Source organism: Coffea arabica, chromosome 10e, assembly GCF_036785885.1.
Source record: "Coffea arabica cultivar ET-39 chromosome 10e, Coffea Arabica ET-39 HiFi, whole genome shotgun sequence".
NCBI classification, from domain to species: Eukaryota; Viridiplantae; Streptophyta; class Magnoliopsida; order Gentianales; family Rubiaceae; genus Coffea; species Coffea arabica.
Genome location: NC_092328.1, coordinates 46,093,160 through 46,112,511, shown reverse-complemented (window position 1 = coordinate 46,112,511; position 19,352 = coordinate 46,093,160). Strand labels below are relative to the sequence as shown.

Sequence of the window (19,352 nt, the reverse complement as noted above, 5' to 3'; positions counted from 1 at the left end):
TTTCTTTCTCCTGTATTCGAATTAAATGAATGACGCTAGAAATGACAAGATGTATATGGTTGGATGATCTGAATTTGGGTTGTTTTAGTTGGGTTTATATGGATGTTCCTCGCAACCTAATCCAACTCTTGTTGACTGTCTCAAAAATAAAAAAATTTCTAAATGCTGACTGAGTAGAATATGTCCAAGATCATTTTTCCAGTTTTCATAGCTAATGTTGAAAATTGTACAACAAAATTCTGGATTTTCATGCCTTTGACCACAGTATAGTTTCCCTTGCTTCATCTAAATCAATCTCATTAATGCCCTCAGGAGGCTTCAAGGTTGCATACGTTACAAGGCCTGTAAAGGCCTAAAGGGTGAGAATAAATGTAATATTGTTGGTGGACGAGATAAAAGCAAGAGCCAGGGTGATTTTCTTCAAAGATGAGGAATATAGCTATGATTATGACGAGCCCACGGAAGTCAGTAAAAACAACTGAATTTGGGTTGGTACTACCGGAATTTCAAGGAGCTCTGAAACGGTCAATCAAAGGCAGTTTCTTTCTCCTCATTGGCCAGACAATCAAGAAAGAAAGTTTATTTGTAGAAATTTAGAGTTTAGACCAAGACAATTTTTGTGTGACAGAATACTTTATTAATTCTAATAAAATCAAAATGGTTTTCTAGATACTTTTGTAACCGATTTAATTTTCTTCCAATTTTTTTCTATCTTCAAAAGGAAATGTGAAAACCAAGCCCTAAATTAATTTCTTGGTGCGAAAATAAGACCTTTGATCATATGTACATTCCCTTGCACAAATGCAGCAAAATAATGGCCAACCTTATAAGTTATAATTAATTTGCATCTTCAATCCAAAACGGAGATTATACATCATTTCATGTTCAACAGTCCAGGAAGCCAGAGCAAAAACAAGAAAAAAAAAAAAAAGAAAGAGGGGGAGGGGGGCGGGGACATCAAACCGTTAAAAGGCATAATGAAATGCTTATAAAAGTTGAGCAAGTTTAATTACTATTATAAAAAGTAAAAAAAAAAAAAAAAGTATGAGCTTTCATTTCAAGTTTCTTTTTTCTTTTAAATAAAATTAACAAAAATTGGTTGAAAAGGACAATAAGAAGATTTTTGAAGACAAATTGGTCTTATAAAAATCACCCGTATGTAGGGATGTAAGGAACAAGACAAGACAGTATGATTAAATCTCCATATCATGTGAAAATATTCCTAAAATTTTCATCCTTATTACAAGTAGCAAAGCTACATTGTCATGAGGGTGGGCCATTGCTCCCCTAAACCTTTGAAAATTAAAACTTGTGCTTGGAATTTTCCAGAAATTGTAAATTTTGTGAATAGAGGGGAGTATAAATGATGTTAAGTCAAATATTTCATATAAGAAAAAACAGCAACAAACCCAAGAGTGAATTTTTATAGAGACATACATGTTTCTCTTTCAGTTGATGAAATTTTCATAAGAGATTGACAAAACGAATTAGTGGAAAAGAATAGCAATATATTTTTGATATTTTAACTAAGAGTTAATCTTATATACACTTACATTTATATACTATCACGATTAGACATTTGATAATTATACAAAATTTGAATTTCAATTTAAAATTCAGATTAGTTATTAAACATTCAATAGTGATATTGTATACATAGTTGATGTATTAACCAAATAGTATAGTTAAAAAAAAAAAAAAGGAAAGGGTAATCCGAGTCCATAAAGCCACAAGGTCAGTTTTGGAGGGGGGTTTGGAGAGAGGATCCAAGGTACTTATAGCAAGAATAAAATTGTTGAAATTACACAAATTCAAGGATTTGTTGAGGATTGACCTTATTTTTATAAGGAGATGCCCTTTGGTAGAAGAAGGATGTTTGATTGACTGATTTGTTAAGGATTAATCATGCTAAGGACGTCAGTAAATACAAGCAGCTAAGCATTGGAATAACAGAATTGCAATAAGATGACCTTCGTACAAGAAGCATCTTGAAGTTAGATAGTATTATTCACTGTTTTCTTACACAGATTTTAAGATGATTTTGTAGCTGATTTTCAGAAAATTCCACGTTTCCAGTTCATTTAGCATATTTTTTTTCTCCAATTATGGGTTGAAAACTTTTAATCTGTTTTTTCTCCAACATCTACCATTTTGGCATTTTGTATTACTTCTCCTCTTTCTAATTTTTCCTTCTAATTATTTACTATCTTTTTCTTTCCTCGGTACCCAGAAAGAGAGATTGAGGAGAAAAGGAAGAGAAAATGCTCTCCTTCTAGCTGGTGTGTACCTTGCTTCTAATCTCCAATCAGAACAAGTTAAGCCCACTGAATCAATTACTAAGGACCCATCAATTAGGATCCATGTTATTTTCACTGCTGAAGGAACATTAAATACATGGGCTGAACTACTGGACTAAGCATCGAAAGAAACAAAACAAAATTGTTAATGGAGGCCTAAAGGGCGATTTGAAGGTTGCAGTAATTGAATTTTTACCTTATAATTTGAAGCATTAAAATTTCGCTCCTTCGTCAAAGAGCTACTTCAACTTAGCAAAGAGGAAATGATTAGTTGAAGAGTTGTTTTAATCGACTAGGTGGAGATATCCAAAGAGGGATACAGTTCGAGGAGCAATACCACAAAGGAAAGAAGACGGGGGCCGCGGGGGAGGGAAGGGGTGGGGGGAGGAGGGAAGATAGAGAATGGACCTTTAAAATTCGGATCAAGAGATAATTGTAGTTTATGATTAATAGTGAGGAATGGTTTAAATTGAAATCGAATGAATTAAATTTAGGGATAATTGCAGAAACATCCCTTGAGTTTTCTGACAATTGCACTCATCTTCCTTGAAGTTTGAAAAATGGCACTAACCTCCCCTAGCATGAATTTGGGTCCTATAGTTGACATAAGATAGGATAAATTTACTTCTATACCTTAAGAGTTTAAGGTTGTTAGTAAACAAATTTGGGGCAAAAAAAAAATTAGGGCAATAAACAAGTCTAAAATAAATAATCAAACAAGATGAACAGTTATTTTTTATTTTATTAGGCACTATAAGTGCACTTAGAAAATGGTGTCATTTTGATGCTCCAACATGATGCCATTTTGTGATTGACAACATTTGAGAGGACAATGCAAAGCATATATTTTCTACATAGAATAGAAGTAGAAGCAAGAAAATGTAGAAGAAAGAAACCTCCAAGTAAACTTTCATAGAAAAATAAGTTTTGGTGGTTTTGGTTGAATTTATTTTATCTTATGCATTTATGAAACAAAATGAGAAAGAAAGCAGAAATTAATTCAAAATTTAAGTTTTTTTTTAAAATCTGTGACAATCAAAAGATGATGGGTAAACAATTTTTTAACATCTCAACTCAATACACAAAATTGTGGTGTTAGTTATAGTATGATGAAATTGCTATGTCGATCATGAGAGAATTTTCTTGCTTGATCAACAATCTCTTTATATGCTTTAGAATCTCATATTTTTGAACATATGTTTGTTGTTTCTTCCAAATTTTACTATTGCCCTTGTTCTCTTTACACATATATTTTTGAGTCTCACTAATTGTTTCCATCTCCTAATATTTTTCATTCTTTTACTAATACTACCTCATAAGAGGCAAAAAGGGTACAAATGGAACAAAATTATTATCTCACTTTCCAAAAGACTTTTTTAATGGCACTTTCTCTAACATGGGCTGAAATTGCTATCAAAATCTTAAGTTCATGGGAGATTAGTGCTATTTTCCAAATCTGAGGAGAGGTAAATACAACTGTCAGAAACCTTAAGGGATGTTTCTGCAATTATCCCTAAAATTTATTGTGGAACTTATAATAGACGCAAAAGTTATTATATCTTTGTAGGTTGTCGTCTTGATGTGTATATTTATTGTTTCAAATATTTACATTTGCTAAGTTAGTGTCTATTGCTAACACATTGATCAACACACTTTTTTTGAACTCTGTCCAAAATTTTAAAGAAAATGTTAGTCCTTATGACAGTCCTACACATGCATGTAGGTAAAAATTGATGGTTGACTGTATTACAGAAGCCTACTTTTGAAAGAAATAACACACACCTGTCTTTTTGGGGTGAAAAGTCAGATAGTATTCTTTTGGTCTTCGATTTCCTGTTGCAGCAATTTTCCTAGTAGAATGTTGTTAGATGTCTCGTAACGCATAGCTTGCAATTAGATTAACATGGCAGCAATATATTTTTGGGCATCTGAGACGCGATTTGTTCTCCTGTGACATTAAGGATTGGTTGCCTTTGGGGCTCGACTGATGTGTTGGTCCCCTGAACAAGGATTCTTCTTCTTCAGCTAAGTTGTCTAGTTTGCTTTTGTGGTTGATCCTATTTCCTCTTCGCTCCTCCAACTCCAGTACCCTGCACGATTTATAAGCCTGACTTGCGAGGTAAAACCTCAAATTTATGTACCCATTCACAGAAAAATTATTTACTATCATATGTATGCTATATAGATTAGATAGCAGAATCAAACTGATTTGTTTCCGTTGTTTTGTCATGTTTGGTTAGCCATTATTTTGTTCTAAGCCTTCCCTTTCGTGAATTCTGCTCTGATTATGCTGGCTCTATTGTGGAGGTTTCATCTGCAAATTAGTCAATCTGTGTCTTACCTTTTCTGAATCCCATAATCTGTAGCAAGTTTTTGAGAATAAAGAATTGCTTATTGATTTTACCGTTTTATTTTGTTGATAATTTTGACTGGACAGAATGGTTTGACATTTATTTCTAGCTGTTGTTAGTTTCAAAACTTATTTGTAGAGATGCACTAAGAACAAGGGGAGTACGTGATGAAAATTGCTTATGGCCAAAAAAAAAAATTAAAAGAATGAAAACCTGGGCCATTGGTAAGTATAAGAATTAAAGACCATGGACATATTTCATTTTAGGAAAAAAAAAAACACAAAGTACTTTCTTTTTTGCAGTTGGTCCATGTAAAAGGAAAAGACTTTTAGCAAATTTTTTGTGACCTATAAAAGGGAATATTTTCAATAAAAAAGAAAAGTAAACAATATAGAAATCTACCAAGTATTGCAAAAAACAAGTACAAAAAAAAAAATCGTTGGTTAAATGTTTTCTTGTAATTTTGCAAACCAAAGTGAAGTCTAACTCTAACATTCATGTAGAAATTCATGAAAGGTCCAAAATTCATGTAGTTCACTAGACTTAAAATTGGGTTTTTTGTTTTTAATATGTTTTGTATTTTTAGAAGATCAGTTTTCTTCCTTTTTTTTCCTCAACTTATTATTGGTGTTTGAGAGCAATTCACACTATTCATTTCACATGTTTATCCTTTTCTCCCTTTTTTATTTTCTCTCTCAAGTATCCCTGATACTCCTTGAAATTCTCTAATCTAATCTTAATCGTATTTCTGTTCTCTAATCTTATCCTGCCTTGCGAATATCCTGTTGCATTGTGGCCTCTATGATACAATATGATGGGATATAAAATAGTATTTTAAAAATACACACAGTTTTCCTTCAATATGATGGAATATAAAATATAACGCAATTTAAAATTTTTCCAGTACTTAAGTTGATTTCCAATAGCTCATGACATATTTTTTTACAATATCCTATTCATTAACAACTCCTATGCAAGTAACAAGTCTTATTCATCATTTATAATTGAACCCAAATTCATATTGATGCAAAACTTTAAAAAGCTCTATACAAAGCCTACAATTTCATAGTGTTGCTTGAGTGAATTGCAAACCAAAAAAAAAGAGTATTGCCATAATTGCAACAAAAATTACTCAAAAGATGAGAACTTGAATCTCACTATAAATTCAACAAAATTGCATGGCAAATTTAATCAAAATTTATGGTCACTCCAAAAATTTGTAAGCAGAGATTATTTATTAAAAAATATAATGGAATAAAAGAAAAAAAAGCCAAGATAAACTTACTGATAGTAATGGCCTTTCCCCTATCTTCCATTCAATTCAGTCTTTCTACGAGCCGCATCTTCAAGCTGTAATGGGGTGGAGATAGCAATTTTTCCCTTTGAGAGTTTCCGAAAGGACCAAAACTGAATCAGAAAAGCAAATCTGGTTGCCCTTTCTACGGGTGAATGTGCATTGTAAGGAGTTTGGAAAGGATAAAAAATGTTGCATGAATAAATTGTAGGGATAATTTCAGAAACCTCCTTTGAGATTTTCAACAATTTCATTTGGCTACCCTGAGGTTTCAATAATTACATAGATCTCTCTTGGTCCAATCAAATAACTAAAATGTCCTCCACCTAATAATTAATTCATAAAGGGACATTTAAAGCCGAAAAATACTTCTTATTATTATAGTTGTCATTTCCTAATCTCGAAAAATAATCTCCATCAATTTTCTCATTTTCATTGCTTCCTCCCTCCCTCTCTCTCTCTTTCATTTGTTTTTCTCTTTTTCTCCTACAACCCCTTCTCTCTCTCACCAATATCGCGCTCCGCTGTTACCAATTATATCACTATCAATTTTTTACCAACTTTAAAATTTATCTGTATTTTTTTGTCTTCCTATCTCTTTCTTACTATAAAAATTTTAGACCCTTTCTTTTTCTTTTTCCAATAGTTTTACTCTTTACAAATGTTAACCAATTGAAGTTACCAAATTAACAAGGTGCATATTGTGAATTTTATTGTCAAACTAGGGGAAGATGAAAAAGGTAGCAATGATATAGGGAAAAAATGAAATTGAGAGTTGGAACATAAAGAAGTGACTATTATGTTTATTAAGTAAAAAAGTCTAGCAATTACTCATTGGTTCTCTCTTTTATTTACTTATTGATTGTGATTTTACTATAAAAGTAGAATTTTATCTCTATTTCTAAGAGTACTAGAGCAATAATAAATTATATTCTTAGGGACATGGGTGTATTTTTTAGTTTAGTATTGGTAGTGGTGATAGTGAGTTTTATTAGGTAAAAATTAGCAAGTAATGAATTTTGAGATGAGTTGGAGTCGCTGGACTTTGTTTGTTTTAGTGAACATGACACGTATAAAAAATTAAAGATTAAAACATTGTTTTGTTTTCTAAAAATGGGTATTTTAGGATATTTGTGAAAAATTATAAACTATTAGGTCTATATTGTTATATAAATCTTAAAAGTAAGGGAGATAATTGTAATTTTTAAAAATTGTAGTGAGCTCTCTGTAATTGCTTGTTGGAACCTCAAGGGAGGTTTCTGAAATTATCCCTAAATTGTAATCGGTACATTGCCCGTGAGTTAAAAACAACAAACGAACAAAACTTACACAATCCGAGGGTGATAAGAGGCTCAGGTGGTCACATCTCACGGCTGGAATTCATCCTTAAATTAATGTGGGACCCCGTAATTAAAACCGAAAGTCGTTGTAGGATGAAATATCGGAAACAGCCTTTTGTATCAACAATACCTCTGCAGTCAAACATGGGTAAAACTGTACCTTCAAATATGCCGTCCGTGCAAGCGGTCGTTTTAACTCAGGAACCCTCGACTGTACTTCAGAACTTGCCCAGTCAAACAGCACTTCTCCTATGTTCAACCTAATCTTAAGCATAACGACTCTGCGGCCACTCCTTTTTTATCTCTCTTTCAGCCTGCAACCTAAGTCTAGGAAAAAAAAAAGCAAAATATGCAAGAGAAAATAAATATAATTAGAGGAATGGCAATTTTTAGAGGATCTGATCGTGGTTGAATTGGTTAGACTTGTTTTATCATCTAAAAGGTATGCATCCTTTATTTTTCTAAACTGTTCTTTGGCTGACTTATTTGGTTCATACGTTTTCTTGATGTTGGTTTGTCTTGCACGGTTCTGGTCTTTTTTTCTGTGTCTCTTATTGATTGAATCTATGATTTGTATGTGTTTTTGTCAGATCTATCCTGAGTTGAGAGTATTTCATTGACAATATTTCCAATTAAGACTTTTTTCCTCCCTTAATTAGTATAATTTGTATTCGAGATGATTTTTGGTAGTTTTGTTGGGTGTTGATGTGCTGAGGAAAGAGGGGAGCAAATTTCGTTATTCATGAATATGAAGATGAGCTCTTGTTGGCTTAGAGTAATATGCTTGCAGCTTTATTCTGTTTGCTGGCTCCTTGTGGTTTTCTTCTTTCTGTCATTTATGTGCATTCTGATGTGAAATTGATGGCTTTTATTATGATTTAATAAAATACCCTGTAGTGTACCGGGAAAGGTGACTTATATTTAGATTATGATAGAGCAAAGCTTACATTTTTGGGAGGTGATAAGGAGAAGAGAAAGTCGAAGTGATTGAAAGTGGCCACGGTGGCTGCTAGTGGTGCGAGAAGGAAACAGAGCAGTGTTAGGAATCAACCTTTTTCACATCCAGAATAGAATCCTTTTCCCCTTTGGAAACTGCGGCTCAGAAGACAAAAATTTAATTCACACCAATAAGATGTAATCTTTTTCCAGTTTGTGACTTTGCCTATGGTATTTAAAACTGAAGACCCCTTTTCCTTGCTGCTTTTGGATCCCAAATTGGAGAACATCCTCTTTATATATCCTTTCCATTTGTCCTGGGGAAAAGTCGTTTAACCATTGAGACTTTTGGTGCCCGTCCTTCCAAGGAATATTACTAGAAAGTCTCTCCCCATATAACCTAAGTTTTGCTTCGGCTGGGACATGCGAAGTACAGGACTAAATCAAGCAACAGGTTCGGTAAACATCAATTCAAGTTTAGCGACAATCAACCAAACAATGACGAAAGATGAAGAATCAATAGATGGTGAACCACAGTACGTTCAGCCTCCACTCATCCCGCAAGTTTACCCTTGGCTTTTGATATCTCATGGAAAGCAATTACAAAGGCATACTTTCTTCAGCTGCATAGAAAACCGCTATCATACCAGGATTGTCCCTTATCTGAGGGACAAGCTTGTACTCCGCTGTTGTTTTGGTTGGCTAATTTTGGAAGACGAGGAAACAGATGATTGTCATCTTTTTAATCCTGTATCTATGGAAAATATTCAACTTCCGTTGCTTGAATCTTTCGACCGTGTTACATCTGCCTTATTGTCTGGACCCCCTGGTGACTCCAATTGCCATGTTCTTTTTATTGGATCCCCTAATCGACTTGCATTTTGCCGGCTTGGTGATGATAACTTTGTTGAACAAAGTTCAGTATTTGGAGAGGATTCTTTGTCGACTGTAACTGTCATGAATGGAAAAATGTATGGCCTGATGATGCAGAGTCATGCATTGGTTACTCTTGATTTTGTAGGTCCAACAATACTTCTTCGCCACATAATAAAGGACGGTTCACCTTTTCAACTACCTTGCCCATTGCCTCCGGAGAATTCTTTCTATGATAAGTATTTGATCGAGTCCTCTGGCGAACTCTTATTTGTTTTTAAAATATACTCAGCCCCAGGCAACTACACTGTTGCCTACTTCAAAGTTTTTCGGGTGAATACTTCTGAAATAGTGTGTGAGGAGGTGAAGAATTTGGGGGATCAGGTGGTTTTCTTGAATCACCATTATGGGATGACATGCTCCATACAAGAACCTGGAATTAGGAGAAACTCTATATATTTTGCCGAGCTATTTGACAGAAACCTGTATGTGTATAACATGGAAAATCGAAGTCAATCAGTGAAACTTCCATGTCCAATTGCAAAGCGAAAAGCGCGCCTGAGTTGGGTTATGCCGTTGTTACCTTCGTCAAGCTAGCATGCCAGAGTTGGGTTATGCCGATGTTACCTTCGTCAAGCTAGCATGCCAGAGTTGGGTTCTGCCGTTGTTACCTTCGTCAAGATAAGCCATAGATTAGAGGTAAGACAAAATGACTTGGAGCGTATCTGTTGTCAGTTAATTATTTGGCTTCATTTGAGACCAAATGGCTCGAAGCTTATACTGTAGTTGGTTATCATAAGACAAACTCTTGTTAATTAATTCTTTGGCTTAATTTGATTTTAATTTCTTATGTGCCTCCAAGTATGTGAAACAATTCTTTGGTCAATTGATGGGAATGGAAACGGTTAATATCATCCCCTTTGTAGCCATCTTGGGCCTCACATATCACCAGACCATGATAAAAATGGATGAGGACAAGGTAAGCCACCACTACATTCCATTATGTTGTACTGATTTTCATTTTTTGAGTCCCATGAAGGCCTGTATTTCCTACCTCTTACATCCATGGTACACGCTCACCAATAAATATTAGCTTCAGTTTCCTATGCTTTGCAGCATGATCTGATAACAAGTGAAAAAAAATTTAACAATTTATATCACTAATTAACAATTCAGTTTCCTCTCTTCTTTTACTTTCCTTTCACAAAACTATTTGTTAGGAAGTGGCATTGGCAGTAGGCTCAAGCATTGTTTTGCCTTTTCCATTGTATGTGATTTTCTACATAAGAGATCCTCATTCCTAGAAAAAAAAAAAAGAAAAGAAAAGAAAAGAAAAGAAAATATTTCATCACATTAATAGTTCCTGGTAAAGATCCAAACTGAGAATAAGCTGGATCGCTGTATGCAGAACCAGAAGAATGATTGCATAAGGTGCATCCAATTCTCCTTAGGTAACATAATAGTTGGAAAATGAGTGCTGCTTGTCAAAACTACTGCTAGGAGTAATAAAAGATAAGTGAAACAATGTCATGCTTGTCTCCACATTGGCTGCTTGCTGCTGCTGTTGTCACATGGCCGGGGCCTGTTGCTGCTGCTGCTGCTGCCCTCTACGCCCACGAGCTCGCTCCTGCGCCCCATGCCGACGAGCTTCTTCCTGCAGCTGTTGCTCTGCAGCGGCAGCCGCTTTTTCCTATCATTAAAAGGACAATAATGCCTTAGCAATTGATTCTGAGGTGGCTAAGTTACTATTGCTTTCTCACCTTTTTACATTTCTTGACGTGTTCTACAGCCTCAGTCAAAGAGATATTATACTCCTGGTTACAGTAACTGTAGGCAAATGGGGTATTTGTTGACTCTGTATCACGCCTTTTTGGGTTTTTCGGAATAGCATTGAACTTCGGCATGTTTAGAGTTAATCTGAAAACACAAGATGCATTGCAAAATCATTGGTAATATTCAAGATTACCAAGAATCACATTGAGCTTATCAAGAATCACATTAAGAAAAAAATTAACCCTGCTAGAACTGCGGCCCTGCTAGAAATCTCAGATGCATTTGTAGGCAAAATTAACCCCAAGGAAATATGCACGGTAGAATCTCATTCTGAAAGTAGTATCTCAAACTCAAAAAATTCTTAGGAAAGAAAAAAAAATACCATAAACACAAACAAGTAAATCAGAAATATTGTATTCAAGAGCTTAAAGCAGTATTTTATTAACACTTCCAAACACAAATCCACAACTTGGTGCTTTCTTGAACCAATCTATTTTCATCCTCAGAAAATTCAACAAAAAGAAACCTGCTTCTTCAACCCCATGCTTTGTCAAGCTTTATCTTTTTCATTTACTTGAGTAATTTCTAGCTAATTAACGAGCTCTAGGTTAAACTTTCGCAACTAAAAAGACATTCACTATCCAATTCGGCTAAAATTACAGCAACTAAGCAACAAATTCACACCAAAAACAAGAAAAAGAAAAAGCCCTAAAACAAGGTGTATTGCCTATATGTATTGGTAGAAAAATACCAAAGCTTACCTCTTTCGGAGGAGACAGCTAGAAGAGAAAGTGGAAGAGATTGAGAGTGGCGGTTGGACAAAGAAACAGAGCACCGCGGTGCTGGTTGTTCGTTAATTCTGAAATTTTATTCGAGTGAGAACTGAGAAGAGAGACAGTAGTAGTAGAGTCCGGCTGTTATGGATTGAATTATAGAAATGATGAATTTTACAGAGTTGATTAGAAAGAATGGGAAATTGGGGAAAGAATGAGAGAGAACTAAGGGAGAGAGAAGAGAGAGACGAGAGAAGATCATAACTGTCTGACTTGTTACAGAGGGTGGCCCCCATTAATTGTTGTAAACTAACTACCGTAACTAACAAAGCAAATGGCCAAAACGATGCCGTTCCACTTAACAATTTCACAAAACTTCCAAACGGTGCCGTTCCACTAACTAATTCCCCTAATCTCCCAAACGGTGCCGTTCCACTAATGGTTATTTCTATCTTCCTATCCTAACACCGGCAACCAAGTCGGCTGGGCGGATGTCCCTTGGTGGGCAACCAAGTTTTTGAACCTAAATTTAAAATTTAATTAAATAATGGGCCGGATTTGGTAAATTAGGATTAAATTGATTAAAACCTAACTCAGTTAAGAGTTTTAAATTGAGTCGAACTCAAGTTAATATAGAAGATTTTTCTTTGAATCGAGTTTAAGCTTATTGAAACCCTCATTCACAAAACCCAATTGCTAAGATTATGTATTTATATAAAATTTTGTTTAGAAAATAAGCTTATCAAGGGTAATTTAGTCCAAAAGCCATATAGTCCTTCTATTATGATGTTGGTATGGCAAATTAATCAAAAAATTTAAATCAATTAATAGGGGTAAACCAAAATTTTTAAAATAGTGAATAGAGAGGCAAATTGGTCAAAAAAATTTAATATAATTAATAGGGGCTAATTAGTCTATTTATTATATTTTATTACGTGAGAGTATGATTATATAATCGCCAATATGAATTTGAATCATTCATGAGGACAAATTAGTCCAAATATTGTTATATTGGTAGTAGGGGCAAATTAGTCAAAAAACTCTATAATTAATTAGTAGGGGCAAGTTAGCCCATTCATATTATATTATCATCCGGGAGTAGGGTTATACAATTATAAGAGTATAAATTTATATTTTTTTGTAAGGATAAATTAGTCTAAAATTTTATCATTCTATTTCTTAGTCATCTTGGAATGACTAATCCCACCTCTCTATGGGATTATTTTATCCCATGAATAGGGGATTAATTCGGCTAGATAGGATGTGTTATCCTAGGTATAAAATGCAACCAAACATAGGATAACACACGATGATTAATCCAATCCTGTGTCATCCCATGAACCAAACAGACTCTTAGAGTATGAATAGAATATGAATTTGTCTGTCAATAAACAAAAAAAAAAGGAAGTCGACTAGATTTTTTTTTTTTTAGCATTCACTTTTTTTTCATAATCCTTTCAGGGCGCTTCATAATCATTAATTATGGCATTTTTAGCTTCTTTTGTTTATAAACATTAAACGAAGAGTATTACTCCCTTAGAGAGCTGACACACTTAACCATTCTTATATAAGGCAAGCTTAGCTAATCCGCGAATATGGCTCGGAATCTGAGTAGATTAAGTTTTCTTTTCTTTTCTTTTCCTTTTGAATTTTAATTGACTAATTAATGCAAGAAAAAGGAAATAGTAGGTTGTATTTGGGATTGGGATAATCATTGATGGAAAAAGAAGTACTAATTCCACTTTATATCCCTGAACTTATATCACTTTTTTACTTTACACTTTAAATTTCAATTTTAAATACTTTACACCATAAACTCTTAACTTTGGACATCTTATATCCTAAACTCTCAAGTTTATCCCATTTAAATCCAATCAATGATAATTTTAGTAAAATTAATATTATAGAGGATTAACAAATCAATGACAATATGCCAAAAGTGGTATAATGGTTCCAAGGTATTGTAACAAAAACGAAACAATACATTTTTATTAATTGCCACCATCTTTTATCTCATTAATTTTGCTAACAATATTAGTATTTTTCCATATAAATCAATACAATGTACTGAAAGTGATTTAAAAAAAAAAGTTAAAATCATAATTTAAACAAAATGACACATTGTCATTAGTTTTTACCATTCTTTATCTTGTTAATTTTCTGAATATGATCATTGATTGGATTTAAATGGAACAAAATTGAGAGTACAGAGTGCAAAGTGTCGAAAATTAAGAGTTTACGATGCAAAGTATTTCAAATTAAAATTTAGGTGTAAAGTGAGAAAGTGGTATAAGATTAGGCGTGCAAAGTGGAAATAATCCAGAAAAAAGAGAAAAAAGAAAACTATATATCTTTTGGTTTATTTTGTTTTGGACTTTTTTCAATTATCACAGTTGATATTGATTTACCGATTATCTATTGGGAGGTGAAATTGTAATGACAATTGAAGCATGCATTCGTTCTTTCTATACGAAACTTTTTATTAGGAAATGATGTTCTTGGGTGTGTCCCAAAAATGATTATAACATGTAGGACTAATTTGGCTTTGCACTCCCAAATTTGAATTGCATTTTCACTTTGTCCTCTAAATTTTAATTTTCAATATTTTACACTTTAAGTTTTCATATTTGTCCCATTAAACTCAATAGATGGCAACGTCAGTAAAATTGACAAAAATTAAAAACCTTTGATGCAACACATTTTCCCACATAACTAATCGCAATTGTAAAATGATAAGAATATGTTAGCACCTAGTAAAATGACCAACTTGAATAGCAGATTATTTCTCGAATATTATTTTGCTAGTATCACAATTACAATTTTCAATCAATTTTTTATCATTCCAACAACCTTTTTATGTCACATACACAATATCATAAAAAGTGTTACAATAATTATTCCAAATAATATTTTAAATAATCTAGGGCAAATTACATTTTATTTTCCTGTGGTTTGGTGTTTTTTTACATAACCCCGTTATAGTTTTAAAAACTATACATATCTCCCTCATGGTTTGGATTAAAGTATCAAAGTGACGGAAATAGTTATTCCTAGCAGAACTTCTAAAAATGTCGAAATTACCCTTATAAATACATGACACAGTAATCCCATGTGATTTTTATATTTTACTATATAACCCTCTTATGATTTAATACTTTACCATATAATTCTCTTATGATTTTCAAAATATACACATAACCCCCATTGGTTAATAAATAATTTTCAACTTTACATAAAGGTATTTTTGACATTTTAGGTGACTCCGTTACCAATGATCATTTCCATCATTTTGACACTTTAATCCAAACCATGAGGGAGTTATGTATAACTTTTGAAACTATAGGAGAATTATGTAAAAGAAAAAAAAACTAAATCACCTGGAGGGAGGGTAAAGTGGAATTTGCCCAATAATCTACTATCCAAACATATGAGCCTTTATTCACATAGCTTTGCTAACACTATTATCTGATTGGACTTAATCAGAAAATAATAACGGGTTAAGATGTAAAATGTTAACAAATAAAGTTTAAGGTACGAGACCAAAATGAGGTACAAAATCGAAATGGTGAAATAGAATTATCTCGAACATGCATGCAGACTAGTGATGATCTTGTTGTAATGTTCTTGGGTTCAATCTTTCATTTATCAACCTAATGCTATGTGTTACTATCGTGCGTACTAGATTGTCAATCGTTCTTTATATATATAATTTTTTTTGGGGTGGTTTGCAAGCTTATTTCCTTCAACTTGTTGGAAATAAGAAATTTTTATGCACGGGTTCCTTGTAAAAGATTTTCAAAGTCGACCATAACAGAAAATTACAATTCCGGGCTTAAGGTTTGAATATTGTATTTGACAGTTGGGAGAGAGAAGGATATGGAGAGGGGTAGAAGGCACGGAAAAAAAAAGGACAAGTAAAAAATTTGCAAGATTTTATCTTCATGCTAAGGACGAACTTTAGGTATTCTTTTTTTAAAATCTAAAATTGAAGATACAATGAATATATTTGTTCCCACCATTAATCTAATATTTTTTCACATGCTTAGATCAATTTAACTCGAGAAACACAAGAACAACAAAATTTGAAGCACAGGTAAATCTTCCATCGCCCCCTCCCCTCCCCCAACAAAGAAAAGGTGTTTGAATTAATTTAATTTTGTTCCCTTGAACCTATATCAGTTTTTCACTTTGCATCCTAAACTTCAATTTTAGGCACTTTGTATTTTAAGCTCTTAATTTTGGACATTTTATACTCTAAACTCTCAAGTTTGTGTTATTTAAATCCAATTAATGATAATTTTAGCAAAATTAATATCATAGAGGACCTAAAAAATCAATAATAATATACCAAAAGTGGTATAAAAATGCCAAGGCATCGTAGCATAAATAAAATAATACATTTTTCTTAATTTATACCATGTTTTATTTTCTTAATTTTACTAATATTATTAGTGATGATGCCATATAAATCAATGATAATTTACTGAGAGTGGCAAAAAAAGCTCAAAATTATAATTAGAACAAAATGGTATATTGTCATTAATTTTTACCATTCTTTATCTCATTAATTTTTAAACATAATTATTGATTGGATTTAAATGTGACAAAATTGAGGGTAGGAGGTGCAAAGTGACCAAAATTAAGAGTTAGGGTGCAAAATGTTCAAAATCAAAATCTAGTGCGCAAAGTAAAATAGTTGTACAAGTTTAGGGGGCACAAAGTGAAAATAATCCAAACCTATAACCCCCAAAATGGGTAACAGAAATTTTCAGTTTACAATCACCAAGTAAGTTGTTCCTCCAACACTATGTCCAAGTTAGGCATGATCCAAGTCCCAAACTCTGTTATCTCATCCAAATCATATGATGTTTTGGTAGAAAAGTCACCAACAACTGAGTGGTACTTGCCAGTATTCGTAGAATAAAACGCCCCAATGTTATCGCGAAACTTTGGAAAATACACCACCACATTTTTTATCTTAGCATCTTCTGCAAAACATGCACCATGGCTAACGTACAATATTTTCCCCAAATCTTGAACTGGTTTCCATTGCCCGTTTGTTCGATCTAGCCTTTCAACCATGACCTTTCTATTATCATGATTCAGCACCGCCAAGAGCTCCCCATCGACTGCAACCAAGAAATTCTGGCGAATTACCCTTTCACAACGACGTTTAGTCAACCGGGTTAGAACGGTCCATTTGTTTTCACTGTTATTGGGATAAAAAATTCCCACTTTTCCTGCCAAATCAATGCAGTAGAAAGAGCCCTTATGGAAAACAGGAGTATGAGTTGAAGGACGGAATCGAGTCTCATTCTTGTATTCCTCTAAATGCCAATCAGTCTTTCCACGTTCGATTGTACCAATGTCGACGTAATCATCAGAAAATGTTGACAGTCCAAAAACAATGCAATCTGGGGAGGTTGGAGGAGTAGTAAAACACATTGCCCTGAAAGCAGTACCGCTTGGGGGAAGCTCAATCTTCTGCTTTGTGAACGGGTTAAAGAAGAACAAACTAAGATCAAACCGCGACATTAGTAGCCAACCAAAATTGGAAGATCGGATTATTGCATCCTCTAGACCAGGCATGTCCACATTGTCAATCGATTTGTTGTGAATTGGATAATAGAATTTGCAAGTAGAGTTGTTATTCTGGGAGAAGAAGCATGGAGAATCTAAAAATGGGGAACCAGTGGAAGGTGCGAGTGGAAGTATAGTAGCATTCCATGATCTACAGGTTGCATTGAAGGCGCCCCGATCGCTAGGGGAAAGATGGTATAGGATTGAAATACGAAGGTCTAATGGAAGACTAGACCAGTAACTCTTTGGCTCTTGCTCCTCTTTCTCATCATGACATTCGCGACATACCGATTTATCAGCTGCCATTATTATACCTTTGTAGCGATCAGCAAAAGATGAATCTTGGCAATACCAAAAGAAACATGAAGGTTAAATAGGAATAAAGAATCACGGATGCACACATAACAAGGTAACTCTTTTTTGTATCCAAAACAAGAGAGGATCATTTTCCTATTAAAGGATGGCTTCTGTTAAAGACAATTTACTTACTAAAATCCTTTTCCAAGTGGTATCTAAAATTAACGACCTTTCTCCCATGTGCTTCCTCAATCCTAATTGAAGAATTGTTCCTAAAAATATCCGTCCACACTTATTTATCTTTTGAACTCCTATGAACGTATCCTTCCTCATTTATTTATCTTTTGAACTAGCAGATTTTACGAGGATATCGTTCCTAAGATATAGTGAGAAATTCTCACCACGTAGTATAACATCAATGAACTCCTGGGATGTTTCTTAGTTTTCTTTTCATAGTGCAATCTCTTGACAGTACACTAGGTTTCTGGGGTTTTTTTAAAAATTTTAAAATTTAGTTTTTTTTTTAAAATTTTTTGGCACTTGATAGGTTCTGGGGTTTTTTATTTTTATTTTACATTCTACCTCAATAATATCGAAAAAATTCTGCCCAAAAGATTCATCCACTAAGTTCACCACCTATCAAAGAAAAGAAACGCCCATCCTCTGCCACACAAAAACCACAATCTCAAACTCACAAGTCAAAGAAGTTCAATTCCACCATTCATAATGTGGCAACTGCAGAACAATCTCAAACCATAATGTGAATGCATAAGTCAAAAGACTAAATACTACCTCAATAACATTGGAAAATTCTGCCCAAAAAGTTCATCTTTTACAGCTTAGCTTAAGAGATCCTCTTTCATTTCTTAGCCCAAAGGATCTCCCTAATAACAAAACCAACATAGTTGGCCCTGCTAGAAATCTCAGATGCATATGTATGCAAAACTAACCACAAGGATACATGTATTGTCTCATTGGCTTCTGGAACTACTTCAAACTCAAAGAATTCTCACCCAAAAAAAAAAAACTGTAAACACAAACAAATAAATCAGAAATACTGAATTCAAAAGCCTAAAGCACTAACTCATTAACACTTCCGAAAGAAAATTCCATAAATTGGCGCTTTCTTGAACCTAACTATTTTCATCCTCAGCAAATTCAACAAAAAGAAACCCGCTTCTTCAACCCTATGCTTTCTCAAGCTTTTATCTTTTTTCTTTTTCTCGACTAATCTCTAGCTAATTAACGAGGTTTAGGTCAAACTTCCGCAGCTCTCTATCCAATTTAACTAAAATTACAGCAAATAAGCAACAATTCACACCAAAAAGAGAAAGAAATAAAAACCCTAATTTCAGAAAGTATTCCAAAAACGTATTGCTTATATGTAGACAGGTTAGGATAAAGCTTACATCTTTGGGAGGTGATAGCGAGAAGAGAAACTCGAAGAGACTGAAAGCGGAGGTGGCAGTGGCAGTGGCGGCGGCGACGGCTGCTGCCGGTGGTGCGAGAAAGAAACAGAGTACAGTTGCGAGGGTTTTGTTCGTTAATAGGTGTAATCTGATGTGAGTGTGAAGAGAGACAGTACTACTGCGTGAGTGCGTGAAAAAATCCAACGATAAATACTTTTGACTGAGAAAGTCGTCATCGTATGCCTTAAGTGGTTTTTTTTTTTTTTTGGATTTTGATTTGACTGATTAACCCAAGAAAGAGAAACAGAAAAAAGAAATAGTAGGCTGTATTTGTTGGTAGGGGTGAGCACATTTGGTACATATTAAATTCGTACCCGATTTTAAATTTAATTTGAAATCGGGTATTTCATAATTTAGTACAAAAGTGAT

The 19,352-nt window shown here is 33.8% G+C and overlaps 2 protein-coding genes across 3 annotated transcripts; one reads left to right on the top strand and one right to left on the bottom strand.

Annotated features, from left to right (window-relative positions):
* The first annotated feature begins 7,489 nt into the window (after window positions 1–7,489).
* On the top strand, window positions 7,490–10,005 carry LOC113712673 (F-box/kelch-repeat protein At1g57790). Of its 2 annotated transcripts, none has more exons than XM_027236173.2 (2): window positions 7,490–7,724; window positions 8,218–10,005. In XM_027236173.2, the coding sequence occupies exon 2, from the start codon at window positions 8,642–8,644 to the stop codon at window positions 9,686–9,688; it is 1,047 nt and encodes a 348-aa protein (XP_027091974.1). In that variant the 5' UTR covers window positions 7,490–7,724; window positions 8,218–8,641; the 3' UTR covers window positions 9,689–10,005. The 2 variants fall into 2 exon arrangements, with proteins under 2 accessions (XP_027091974.1, XP_027091973.1); XM_027236172.2 differs by having other exon boundaries at window positions 8,180–10,005.
* A 6,262-nt stretch (window positions 10,006–16,267) lies between these two features.
* On the bottom strand, window positions 16,268–19,094 carry LOC113711100 (F-box/kelch-repeat protein At1g57790). The gene is made up of 2 exons (XM_072067809.1): window positions 18,924–19,094; window positions 16,268–17,516 (listed from the first exon to the last, which is right to left on the bottom strand). The coding sequence occupies exon 2, from the start codon at window positions 17,224–17,226 to the stop codon at window positions 16,417–16,419; it is 810 nt and encodes a 269-aa protein (XP_071923910.1). The 5' UTR covers window positions 17,227–17,516; window positions 18,924–19,094; the 3' UTR covers window positions 16,268–16,416.
* Between the last annotated feature and the right edge of the window lie 258 nt (window positions 19,095–19,352).

Excerpts from the sequence above, each read along its gene's own strand:
- LOC113712673 (XM_027236173.2), top strand. The coding sequence starts at position 8,642 with ATGCGAAGTACAGGACTAAATCAAGCAACAGGTTCGGTAAACATCAAT.
- LOC113711100 (XM_072067809.1), bottom strand. The coding sequence starts at position 17,226 with ATGCCTGGTCTAGAGGATGCAATAATCCGATCTTCCAATTTTGGTTGG.